This window comes from Rhineura floridana, chromosome 4 (genome assembly GCF_030035675.1).
Source record: "Rhineura floridana isolate rRhiFlo1 chromosome 4, rRhiFlo1.hap2, whole genome shotgun sequence".
Lineage (NCBI taxonomy): Eukaryota > Metazoa > Chordata > Lepidosauria > Squamata > Rhineuridae > Rhineura > Rhineura floridana.
This window is the reverse complement of record NC_084483.1, coordinates 110,844,939-110,857,143: the sequence shown is the minus strand read 5'-3', so window position 1 is coordinate 110,857,143 and position 12,205 is coordinate 110,844,939. Positions and strand designations below refer to the sequence as shown.

Below are 12,205 nucleotides of genomic sequence, written 5' to 3'. Positions count from 1 at the left end.
AGCACTGTATGGGGGGTGTCTTACCACTTTTGATCTAAGTCATGCTGGCAGCTGACTGTAACAGCCACGTTACAGGTAGAAGTTCAACAGGGAAAGCTTTCCGTTCACTACATCCCTACTACAAAGTGAAGAAGTGCTTCTTGAATTTCAGCCATTAAGAGTTACATGATAGTCAAAGGTTGTCTGCAAGGTGGGAATCCCACATGCCCCTCCATTAAAAAAAAAAGCAGCAGGAAAGCCCTCCACAGCCTTATACAACACCGCCCTTCTGCAGCTGAACACTCTGAATTATATCCAGTATATATGCCTGTCTTACTTACAGAGGCAAAAATGCTGCTTAGAAAACCCTGCATGGTTGATAATGACAAATGATCCTGGGTCTAAGTCTTGAATTTAGCATTGCCAACCTTCCCCGCCCCCGAATCTTGAACAACTACATGATGAGTTGACCGAACTGAGGTCCCGCAGGCGAAGTTTTCCCACTTAACAAAGCCATTGCAGCGTGCTGGGGAAACTTCTCCTACCGACTCCCCTCCGTGCGCGTCCAGCAGCTGTCAAAGAGGCAGGCACCTCGGCTGCCGAGAGGGGATAAAGGCGGCATTTCCTCGCGAAGACAACGCTGGCGTTGGTTGCCTTAAGGGCGTCCAGCCGAGCCGCTCCACTCCTTACCTGAACCGGAGAGGGTGGCTCGCTGCAGATGGCTGTTTCGAAGCGAAGAGAAAGCGGAGATGTCACTCTGGGTGCGGCCTCTGGGGCCAGCCTCGCCGGGGAGCAGCCACCAGCGGGACGGCGGAGAAGCCGCTTCTGCCTGAGGAGACCTTCCCTTGTTTTCCATCTCTCCCCAATAGAAGCAGCGGCGACACAGAACAGACGGTCCTGCCCGCCGCTTCTCTCTCTCTCTCTGCTCAAGCGGCCTGAGCGAAATTGGCGCCTTCCGCAGCAGGCTGTGGTGCCTTTTAGGCTAATGCTGCACGGCACGACCAAACCCTGCTTGCGGTAGCGAAGGGCGAGAGAAAAGTTTTGACAGGAAGGACCCGCCCACCGCACTCAAGTCTCCTCACGGCCAGTTTAGCGGGCGGGCTCCGCAGTCGCTGTTGTCGTTCGTGCGCTGCCTGCCTGCTTCATGGCCACTGCCTTTCTGGGGGCAATATAAGCGACCATTTAACAAAGGGTGATTTCACAGGGCGCGTGCAGCAGCCACTCGATAAACTGGAGCCTCTGTGTAGTGCCCTGCCAAAGTGGGGAACAGGACGCAGTTTCCGCCCCTTTTTGGAAGTCTGGGGTTACAAAGGAATGCCTGCCAACTTCGCGCTCCAGGTGACAACTAAGCTCCTGGGTTTCCAAATAGTTTACATTTGCATACCGAGATGGTTGTTTACCATTTGGGAAAATGTCGCTTGCCATATCCGTTTGCTCGAAACACGTAAATTTTGTATTTTGGTAGACCTTATGAAAGACCTGAGCCTTACATGTGATTACACGCCTAATCAGAAACCACTTCCAAGCAAAGACAAGAAATGGACCATCCGCATGTTAGGGTTGCCCTGCCCGTCTGTGCATTGCGCTACATGTGCTGGGAAACCTCAGTTGAACCTGCCTGGATGGGAGACCCTCCTCTGAGGCTCTTTGTGAAGGGTTCTGCACTCCAAGGTGAGGCAAGTGACCCAAGATGTATCCTTTTTTCGTGGTTGTGCTCCCCAGGAAGGCTTTATCTGGTGTCAACTCTGATGTCCCTTGCTCTCGTGTTTTAGATACTGGTTTCAACAGATGTTGCATTCCTGTTTTATTCTGTTTTAATTTGCTGTATCCTGTTTTAAATGGTGCTTTAATTACTAATTTTGGGGGGAACTGCTGTGGAACCTTTTGTGGTTGAAGAGTGGAGTAAAGAAAAGCTAGATAAATAAATAGGTTTGTTTTCTAAGTAAATATTTGTGTGCAGTTTTCCAATGGAAACAGATTACATGCTCTAATTCAGCACAGAGTTGTACATGCTGGATGGCCATCTGCCAGGGATGCTGTAGTTACATCCTGCATTGCAGATCCTGCACTGATCAGGGGGATGGACTAGATGTCCTCTGAGGTATCTTCCAACTGTATGATTCTATCCCTAAGAGTGTACTAGATTGTAGTGCATGCAGGAAGAAAAAGGATCTTATTACACTATCAGTCACTGGCCCTAACTGGATATGAATATAATGTCCTCCTTGTAGATTCCTGGATGAGGCTATTTAGTTTAATTTCCTGGAAGTAGGCCACCTGATTCTATCCCAATGGAGCTTGAGCATTAGGTCTGTTAGCCATCAAAAGGCCCTTTGCTACATCTTCCAGCTACTGGTTTTAAGAGCTGTGGACGTGCTCTGTCAGTCTTAGAATAGGGAAGGGGGCCAATGAAAACCCCACTTATCCTAATCCCCGACCAACACTCCTATGGCATATAGTGGATTCTTCATTGCACTAAAGCAGAGGACAGAACATAGGAATGGGCTCTGAAAGTAGTGTTTAACATTTACTTGGAATTATGCTTTGTTGGTTCCAATAGAACTTCCTTCCTCCAAAGTCTGCTTATTTTATTTCACAGATTGATACCCTGCATTTCAAGGCAGCTAGGCATAATAATAAAGTACACAATTTACAATGAAAAAAGGGTTAAGAAAGGCAAACATAAAAGTTACTTTGAGCCATGTGTGTATGTACTGCCTTCAAGTCAATTCTGACATGGTGACCCTACAAATAGAGTTTTCATGAGGCTGAGAGGCAGTGACTGGCCCAAGGTCACCCAGTGAGTTTCATGGCTATGTGAGGATTCGAACCCTGGTCTCCCAGGTCGTAGTCCAACACCTTAACCATATTGCAGCATAAATCTTATGTTCTTTCCCCACAGCATGAACATTTCAATAGGCCCTGCAATTACATTAGATAAAATTTGGTTTCTGTCTACACTTGCAAAGAAAACAAAACTTTAACTTAATTATGACTCTTTGCCAAATATGGATTGCTGGAAGTTTTCTTGACAGATTGTTTCAACTGTCTTTGTAGGTTTACAAACAGTTGTTTTAACTGCAATGCAAACACCAGCCTCTATACCGAGTTGATGTGCAGTGTCTTCTGCAGGAGAAGGAGATGGCAGATTTGGCAAAGTTTTGGCTTTGCCACTTGTTCTGACTGTGGCAAAAGCAAAATTATATAAGCAGTCTTACTAGTATATTCATATGGCATTACAATATCTCTGTTATGTATCACTAATGTATCTGTCACCATAGTCTCAGGTAGTAAACAAAATCAATTGTTTCATTAAAATTGCATGGATAGTGCTCTAATATCCATTTCCCGAATCAGCAGTTACAGTATGCAGCATTTTTCTTGTCCTCCAGCATTTTCTTCTTCTTTCTCCAGTTATTTTCTTCTCTTCATTGGCAGAATGTTCATAGGTAGACTTCTGTACATTGTGCTATGAAGGCTTAGCCTATTAGATTTCACAGTGGTGATGAGTTTGACAACCGTTAATTGATATTCCCTTTAGTACCACCCCCTATATATATGTATATATGTGTGTGTGCATATATATATATATATATATATATATTGTATTTTATGTATTTTAATTTATTTTAATATTTTTGTGATTTTACTGTTTACAATTTTATTATGTACGTGTTTGATTTTATTTTTGTAAGCCATCCTGAGTGCCCTATTATAGGGTAGAAGGGCGGGATAGAAATATTTTAAATAAATAAATAAATATTCAGGGTACTGGAATGTACCCTTAGGTACCCTTAGGGGTGGGTTATCTTTTTCACAGGCTGCAGATGAGCCATCCCTGGTTTGGCTAAGCTCATAGGTTCACAAACACTGGGCATTTAGGGTCAACTAATTAGAAGAGACCCATGACCATTCTTCTCTTTTATTTTGAAAGCAGCTGCAGAACTGCCAGAATTTGGGGGGGGGGAATTAACCACATTTTCCTTACATTGTTTTCCTAATCTAAATTGGTCTTCTCATCAGCTGCTAAGAGCCAGGGTGGTGTAGTGGTTAAGGTGTTGGACTACGACCTGGGAGACCAGGGTTCAAATCCCCACACAGCCATGAAGCTCACTGGGTGACCTTGGGCCAGTCACTGCCTCTCAGCATCAGAGGAAGGCAATAGTAAAACCACCTCAGAATACCACTCGCGTGAAGGCAGTGCATTTTCAGCTGCTGTTTGCAGAGTGTGGAAAATATTCAGCTTTAAAACTGAAACTCATTAAATCTGGTGCATCCAAAGATTAACCTAGCACTTCTTTTTCAGTTTGTGCATACACAATTTATGTTGTTAGCGGTGGACTTCAGAACCAGGTAGAACATAATAAGCAGACGTACACAGGAGTGCTGTTAAGAAGAACTTTATTTGTATCACACAAATAAGCTCTATAGACAGACAGAGACACTTACGCAGCACAAACACCTTCAGCAACAAACTCTGCATAGACTTTTCTCCTCAAACCCCCACGCTTGCTGGAATCTCTAACTCGGTTTTATGGCCTTCTAGCAATTAGAGACAAATTCCTGCAGCTGTGTGATTGCTGCAACCTGAGCCTTGTTTCGGCTCACTCATGACTCTTTAACCCTTTGTTCCCCTGCATCCTTGGGGATCAAAACTACATTTCTCACTGCATGTCAGCAGATGGTAACATATGTGACTGTCATCATGGTTCATGACAGGTAAGAAATAGGTTATCAATCTGCTGCATGTTTTTGCAACAATACTGTTTCTAGTTCTCATGTTGAAATACCTATGGAAAGTATGATTTCCTTTGAAGTTTAGTAGCTCAAAACAGTACAGGAATAGAATCAGGATATGTTTCACTAAATTCGTGTTTATGCACCTGCATCCTTGTCTATGCAGTGTCTTTGTGAGATTACTCAAATGAGCTGTATGGGTTGCAGTGCAAAGTTAGGTATGAAACTGCTAACATAATTCAGCATACCTAGAAGTCTTTTGAACTATTTTTTTTTTGTCTTCTGGGTTTGGCACATTTACTATGGTTTACTTCAGCCTTTGCCAACCTGGTGCCCTCCAGGTGTTTAAGATTACAAATCCTAGCAGCCCCAGCTAGCAAGCCCCAGTCATTTTCACTTGTGCCTAGGAACAGTCGGTGAGGGTGGGCAGTGGGCACTTCTGTGACTTTACCTCCTAGCAGGAGTCACTGCCACTTACTGGGGGGGGGAAAGGTAGTGGGAGGTTAATGCTGTATGGATGGATCAGCAGGGCTAATTTGGCACTCCCACAAAATTTCCCGCACATCACCAACCTCCCCACTACCATGCCCCTCCCACTCTTCCTCCTGGTAAGTAGAATTGACTCTGCTGCCAGGTCAGGTGCTGCCTCTGCTCACTGAGTGCTCCTGCTTGTCCTGCTACACGTCAGATTATGTTATAGCACTAAAATGAATTGAAGCGTACATTCATTCAATCTAAAGACAACAATCTAAGCTCCACTGTCACAGGCTCAGTGTCCTATGTCCATGACACCCTGTCACCCAGTGCCAATGCATAGAACGTTATCTAAATCCCAGTACAAAATGTAGGAGCCTCATTATCTTAGTAGAACATATCCCATTTGAGCAAACTCAAAACATTGTGTCAGTGGAACATCTACTAATGAGTGAAAAGTCATATTAAGTAAAGATCCTGTTGCTACAAGTGCATGACACATGGGAGATAAAACGTTTAACCTAGTGGTGATACAGGGGATGTAATATGTTTAAGAGCATGCTGTTTTTTCTATGGTAAATATAAGAGTGATCTGCAACAAATGATGACTCCAAGTATGGGAAATCTTGAGTTTCGACATCTGAAGGGCATATATTAAAGAAAGCCTCAAATATACAAAAGCTAAAGATAAGCAGTTCTATGACAAACAACAGGAGGTGTTAAATGAAAAGTGGAAAGAACAAAATATCTTTGACAAGGAAGAAAGTGGGAAATGTTTAATTGAAAATAGGTCAGAATTGAGTGATGAGATGTAATATCCAGAAAAAGGAAGGACAGAATGGAGGCTGATGATAGGATAAAGGAAGTAAAAGTGAATGGATAATACAAGAATTAAGAAGAAATCATAAACGTTAAAAGACATCAGAAGAATTATCAGATTTAATGATGCCCATAGAAATTCCAATAAAAGCCCAGTCTTTTTTGTTTGTTAAAAAGCCATTAAGTTTTAGACTGGGAAGTATATTATTTGACTGACAGATACAGGTATTAAATTATTATGCTCATAGAAGAGGGAAATCAGATGCAGTAAATCAAGTGGCCAATCAAACGTTTGCCCACACATAGTTCTTGTGACCCTCATCTAACCCTATGTAGGTTAATGGACTAAACTGGAAAAGAATAGCCAGTCAGCTAGGGTATCGGTTGGGGTGTGGGTTTGGTTAGAAGAAATACGTACATCAATTAACAGAACAAACAGAAACTCAAGTGTATGCAGGTGTATGAAGATAGTGAGTTTTGGATTTCTGTATTATTGCTAGTGTGGTGTAGTGGTTAGAGTGTTGGACTATGACCTGGGAGACCAGGGTTCGAATACCCACACAGCCATGAAGCACACTGGGTGACCTCGGGCCAGTCGCTGCCTTTCAGCCTCAGAGGAAGGCAATGGTAAAACCACCTCTGAATACCACTTACTGTGAAAACCCTATTCATAAGGTTGCCGTTAAGTCGGGATCGACTCGAAGGCAGTCCATTTCCATTATTTAGGATATAACTATGTGCTGCCTGAGGAAAACAGCAAATGTGAGACACCGTTTGCCTTACCTTGCAGCATGTCATTTGGTTGGCTTGCCTGCTCTGCAAGCTCCTTTGTGGTTCATCTTCCTGCTTAGTCTGGGTAGTGTAGGTTGAGTTCAGGAAGGCTGCTAGAGATATCGGTCTGCTTTGGGACAGACATTTTATCTAGATGGCCTTTTAGTTTCTTCCAACTCAGTTAGTCTTTTATATTAAAGGGTGGTGTCATGTAGATAGAGACCTAAGAACTCTAGACACACCTGTGAGTAGGACTCTGCCCTTATAAAATGATGCGATGGTGCAACAATTCCCAAAATAGGACTCAGATCTTCGCATGGAGGTGTTTAGGCAGTTGTCATTCAATTCAAGGGATATGCATGGCATGTTTGTACCTACGTCCTTCCCTCAGCTTGTTTGTGTGCGTGTGTGGCTTTATTGGGTGAACAGATAAAATGCTGACCCTCCTCCTTGGTGCAATACTGGCAGCAATATTCCCTCCAGTTGTTATACGATACGATTTATTATTACAGTCATAGACCAATAATACAATTACAAAAAAAAAGGAAAAAAAACCCCTTATAATCGGAAAACGATTAAAACATTATTAAACTAGAAAGTTAAAAATTATTGATAAAAATAGACATATAGTCTACAAATTTAATTCTCATACATAAAAATCTTATAGTTAAAACAGATAATTAATGAATGAAATATAATACAGCTTTAGTACTAAAAAGGGCTTATTCTGATTTCGTCTCTTTTTGGAGACTCAGAGAATTCCTAATCGAAATAGCTATCGCACAAAATTTAGCTACTGAGTTAGTGATGGAGGCGGATTGATCCGCAAGGAGGTATAACATAGAAATCCTCACTTCTCCCTGGCAATGAACTAATTAGGGGTTTGATCAGGTGATTTCTAGGCTCGAGATACAGAATACAATGCAAAATTACATGAGTTAGCGTTTCAACCATCCCAACGTTACAAGGACATATTCGATCACAGTAAGGTGTTTTATTGTATCTGCCCAACAAAAACGCATTTGGTAGGCAATTTAGCCTTGCCCACACAAATGCTTTTCGATGTTTTGGTAGGGGTAAGTTAAAGAGATACGACATTGGATGTTGTGGGTTGGAGTTAAAGATATGCTTCCTAACCAAAGCAAAATGTTGTTGTCTATCCATATCTTTAATTCTCTGTAAGATTTGTTCCTTGGCTTTAGAAAGACCCATATGTAAGATGTCTGGGGTTGAGAAGCCTAAAGTTTTTATTTTATTGTTAATCATCAATTCCCATGACGAATGGAATCTGTCCTGCAAAATATACGGCGTCAACCCTATGGGGCTGAATATCAATTTAAGCCACGAACTTATTCTTAGGCACCAAATTCTCGCCTCTATAGATGTTAAGCCCGCTTCCATTCTTAAAATAAAACTCGGGACGCAGGTGGGAACTGCAAAGATTGATCATAGAAATGAGTTTTGGACAGCTTCCAAATGTTCGAAAGTAGTACAGGTTGTAATTTGGGACCCATAAAGTAATTGCGGGATGATTTTGGCTCTGAAAATTTTTATAGCTGGTATAGGGAGTTGACCCCCTTTGCTATAAAAAAAAGATAGTAACGCTTTGGTGGTTCTTTTGGCGTTTAGGATGGCCATCTTCATGTGTGAAGACGATGATCCGCTAGATTGAAAGATCATCCCAAGATATTTAAATGATTTAACTTGTTCAGCGTTATAGCCGTTGATTCTCCACACGTTTTCTCCTTTTATTTGTGAAGATCATTATCTTAGTTTTCCCGTAATTAATTGATAAAGATTCTTCATGACAGAAGGTAGCCACTCCGGCCAGCAATCTCCTCAGTCCAACAGATGTACGTGATATAAGTAAAATGTCATCTGGATATAATAATATGGGTCTCGAAATTTCTGCTAATTTAGGAGGATGTGAGACAATAGCATTCATCTGGTGGACTATAGAGTTAATATAGATGTTAAACAGTAGTGGTGCCAAGATGCAACCCTGTTTTACCCCCTTAGAGGTGGGAATGGGGTTGGTCAATTGACCCATATGATTACATCGGACACGTAAGAATGTATTTTCATATAGGCCCCTGATCAATGCTAATAAGCGCATGTCCATGTTGGAGCTGGCAAGTTTATGCCACAACCTTTCTCTTGAAACGGTGTCAAGTCAATAAATGCAGTATACACCTGGCTCTTATATTTGCCCTTATACTTGTCAACCAAGTGCTGGAGGACCAAAGCATGGTCCGTAGTTGAACGGCCCACACGAAAACCAGCTTGCTCGGGGGCTAAGATGTCATTTTGCTCGACCCAGTTACTTAGTTTTTCGTAAAGATGTGCTGAATAGAGTTTACTCACTATATTCAGTAAACTAATAGGTCTAAAATTAGCTGGCTCATGGAGTGGACCCTTTTTGTGAATTGGGATAATGATGGCTGTTCCCCAATCTTTTGGTATCTGCATTGACTGATCAATGTGTGTGAAAAGTTTCACCAACAGGGGGGCCCACCATTGAACATTAACTTTGAAGAATTCTGGTGGTAAACTATCAGGGCCTGGCACCTTATTAGTTTTTAGTTTAGCTATCAGATCGATTATTTCGTTAGTTCCCACTGGGTCCCATTCAGGTATGTCATTTGGTCTATTTTTGGGGGTTATTAAGTTTGTATCCTGGGCAAAAAGCTTACAAAAATATATCTCCCAAACTTTCGGTTGAACATAACAGCCTATATTAAAATGGGGATTTGGCCAGTTATTCGTAACCATTTCCCAAAACAATTTAGAATTTTTCATATGTGAGACATGCAGAAGTCGATGCCAAGATTCATGCAGATTAATTTTCTTTTTTTGTTTAATCATGGATTTGAACGATTTTTTCTCCTCGCAGTAAATTTGCAGTGTAGATAAGGAACGCGTCGCCTTATAGGACTTGAATTTAGTTATTAGAGATTTTTTTCTTTCCACACATTCCTTATCAAACCATGCCTTAGATTTAGAATTTCTGGTTTGTAGTTTGAGTTTTGAACTATTTTTAAATAATAATTGCAAGTTGTTTGATATTTGGAGAAAGCCTTGATAAGCAGATGTGAGATTAGTAGCTGTTAGTATCTGATCTTTTAGAACAAGCATCTCTGGGGTAGAGAGTCTGTCAATTATTTCTTTCTCGAGTCTGGGCATCCACTTTACCCTTCTAGGGTGAAGTTCGTAAACTGCTTCATCAAAAGTTTGGGGAGCGATATGTATGCCTGAATCCCAACTTATATCCATTTCTATGGGAGAATGGTCACTCTCAGGTCTTTCTATACATTTAAATAAACTGATTGAATAGTAAAGTTCGAGGGAGGCAATCCCTAAATCAATCACTGACGCACCTTTGGGAGATAAGAAGGTATATTCACCCTCTAGATCTCCCTTGGTTCTTCCATTAAGTATAGTCAAGTTCAATCTAATAATCATATTTAGTAAACACAACCCAGCAAACGATATACCAGCATCCTTTGACTGTCTAGTAGGGAGCTCCTCAAAACCATCAAGGGAGGGAACCACCTGATGGAATTTAGCAAAAAGGACCTCATCAGATGGCCCCATTCTGGCATTAAAATCCCCTAATATAAGTAGCATTGCCGTTGGATAAAGTATCGTTAGGTTCGATAGATATTTTTGTAAATTGGCGATCTTGGTGGTAGCATCTGCATTAACTTTCGAAGGGGGCAAATAAACGTTCACCAAAAGAATGGAACGATGTAACAGTTTTATAACTAGAGCTGCAGCCAAATCTGGCAAAGGGTTTACAGATGTAATAGTAACTTGCAGCGCTGTTGAAATGAATATGGAGATTCCGCCTTTGGGGCGGCCACCTATCTTGCTGGGGGTCGCCCGCAGCTGATAGGCCGAGAAGCCTTCAAGCCCGAAGTCATTTATCATCCAAGTTTCTTGAAAGAGTAAGATGTGATAGTCTTTTAAAAAAGCAAGACATTCGGGGTCATCATTTATGGATCTCCATCCTGCGACGTTCCAGGAAATAAGTTTCAAGGTCGCCGCAGTTAGATTCCCTCTTTGTCAGATATTTTTCGCTTCGGCTTGCATCGCATTGTCATTGCAGCCAGAGGTTTGTGGAATGGTTAATATTCTAGGTTGCAAGTAACCTTCTTTGGAGGGTTTGTCCCCAAGGAGTTTTTGGGGGACCATGCTAATAGAAGTAGAGGCGTTTGCTGTGACTGATGAACCATTAGGCAGAATTTCAGGCGCATTCCCTCTTTCTGTTCTTAATTCCTTTAGAGCTGCTCCTAGCATGGATAACTTTTCTTCAATTTCCATTTGATCCTTTTCCGTAAGTTTGGCATAGGTTTCGAGTAGTTTGAGTTCTTCAGGCAAGAATCGACATTCGGCCACAAATGCCTCATTAGAGGGAGCTTGATTTTCACATGCTACTGTCTGAATTCTTGGAGCCAAAATCGAAGTCGCTGGAGGGAGAGAATTTATATGTTGAATAGCACTTTTGATTTCCTTTGGAGCCTTAATTTTAGAGAAATTACTATGATTCAAACATCTGTTACGGTAGCTCAGCAAGTTCCATGGCTCGACTGTATTTTCGAAAAACCCCTTAACAATTAGGTTCCGAGATAGCAATGCTGATTTGTAGTCAAGAAGTAATTTTGCTTTATCCGCCTCGTAAAAAGTTATAATTGCTGTAGCCTTATTATAGTTGTAGAATAAGAACTCAATATTAGCTATATCCATGTTATATAGGTGACCTGATATTAATCCAGGCAAAGTATTCAACAGGTGGCGTCTTCGTTCAAATTGGGAAATCACCCCTTTAGGTTTAGGGTAATTCAGTATAGCTATTTTATTTTGATTTAAAACCAATTTCCACATATTTTGATTATTCTTGTTGAATATAGGCTATGTATTTTCCTCCTCAGCTAGAAAAGATCGATTTCAGTTCTTGACAGGCATATGCGGTATGTTGTATGTTATTTCTGAATTCTGTTCTGTATATTGATGGCTCTGAGCCGGCTCCTCAACTGGAAAACACCGATTTCGGTTCTCAGCAGGTCTGTGCAAAATATTAGATGGTATTGCTGGTTTCTGTTCAGGATCTTGTTGATTATGAGCAGAGGATGTCAAAGCTGGAGTGGTCTGGTTGGGATTTGGACAGATAGTGGTTTTAAGTTTATGCTTTTTTGGTTTTCTTTTCTTTTTCTTTTGTAAGTTATTCTTTTTTGGGGCAATTTTGGGGGATTCCATGAGCCGAAATAATTTGCCAAAATTCATGTGAGATTTCTTACAGGCGCTCAGGTTTTTATAATTTTTGCTCTTTTTCGTTTGCTTCACTGGAGGATTGGTACCCTGTGACGGTTTTGCCACTGGGAGATGAATTTCACTATTTGCCTTCGGATTTCCTTGTAAAGATGGT

The 12,205-nt window shown here is 41.4% G+C and overlaps 2 protein-coding genes across 3 annotated transcripts in view; one reads left to right on the top strand and one right to left on the bottom strand.

The window, feature by feature from the left end:
- The window catches only part of PHACTR2 (phosphatase and actin regulator 2), a 227,280-nt gene extending 226,267 nt beyond the window's left edge, over positions 1-1,013 (bottom strand). For both annotated transcript variants that reach the window (XM_061624027.1, XM_061624029.1), the window contains exon 1: positions 670-1,013. In XM_061624027.1, coding sequence (XP_061480011.1) covers positions 670-835 — 166 coding nt within the window. In that variant the 5' untranslated portion in view covers positions 836-1,013. The remainder of the gene's footprint in view (positions 1-669) is intronic.
- Positions 1,014-4,647: 3,634 nt separating this feature from the next.
- FUCA2 (alpha-L-fucosidase 2) overlaps positions 4,648-12,205 on the top strand; it is a 35,691-nt gene continuing 28,133 nt past the window's right edge. Inside the window, exon 1 of the mRNA XM_061624031.1 lies at positions 4,648-4,698. Coding sequence (XP_061480015.1) covers positions 4,661-4,698 — 38 coding nt within the window. The 5' untranslated portion in view covers positions 4,648-4,660. The remainder of the gene's footprint in view (positions 4,699-12,205) is intronic.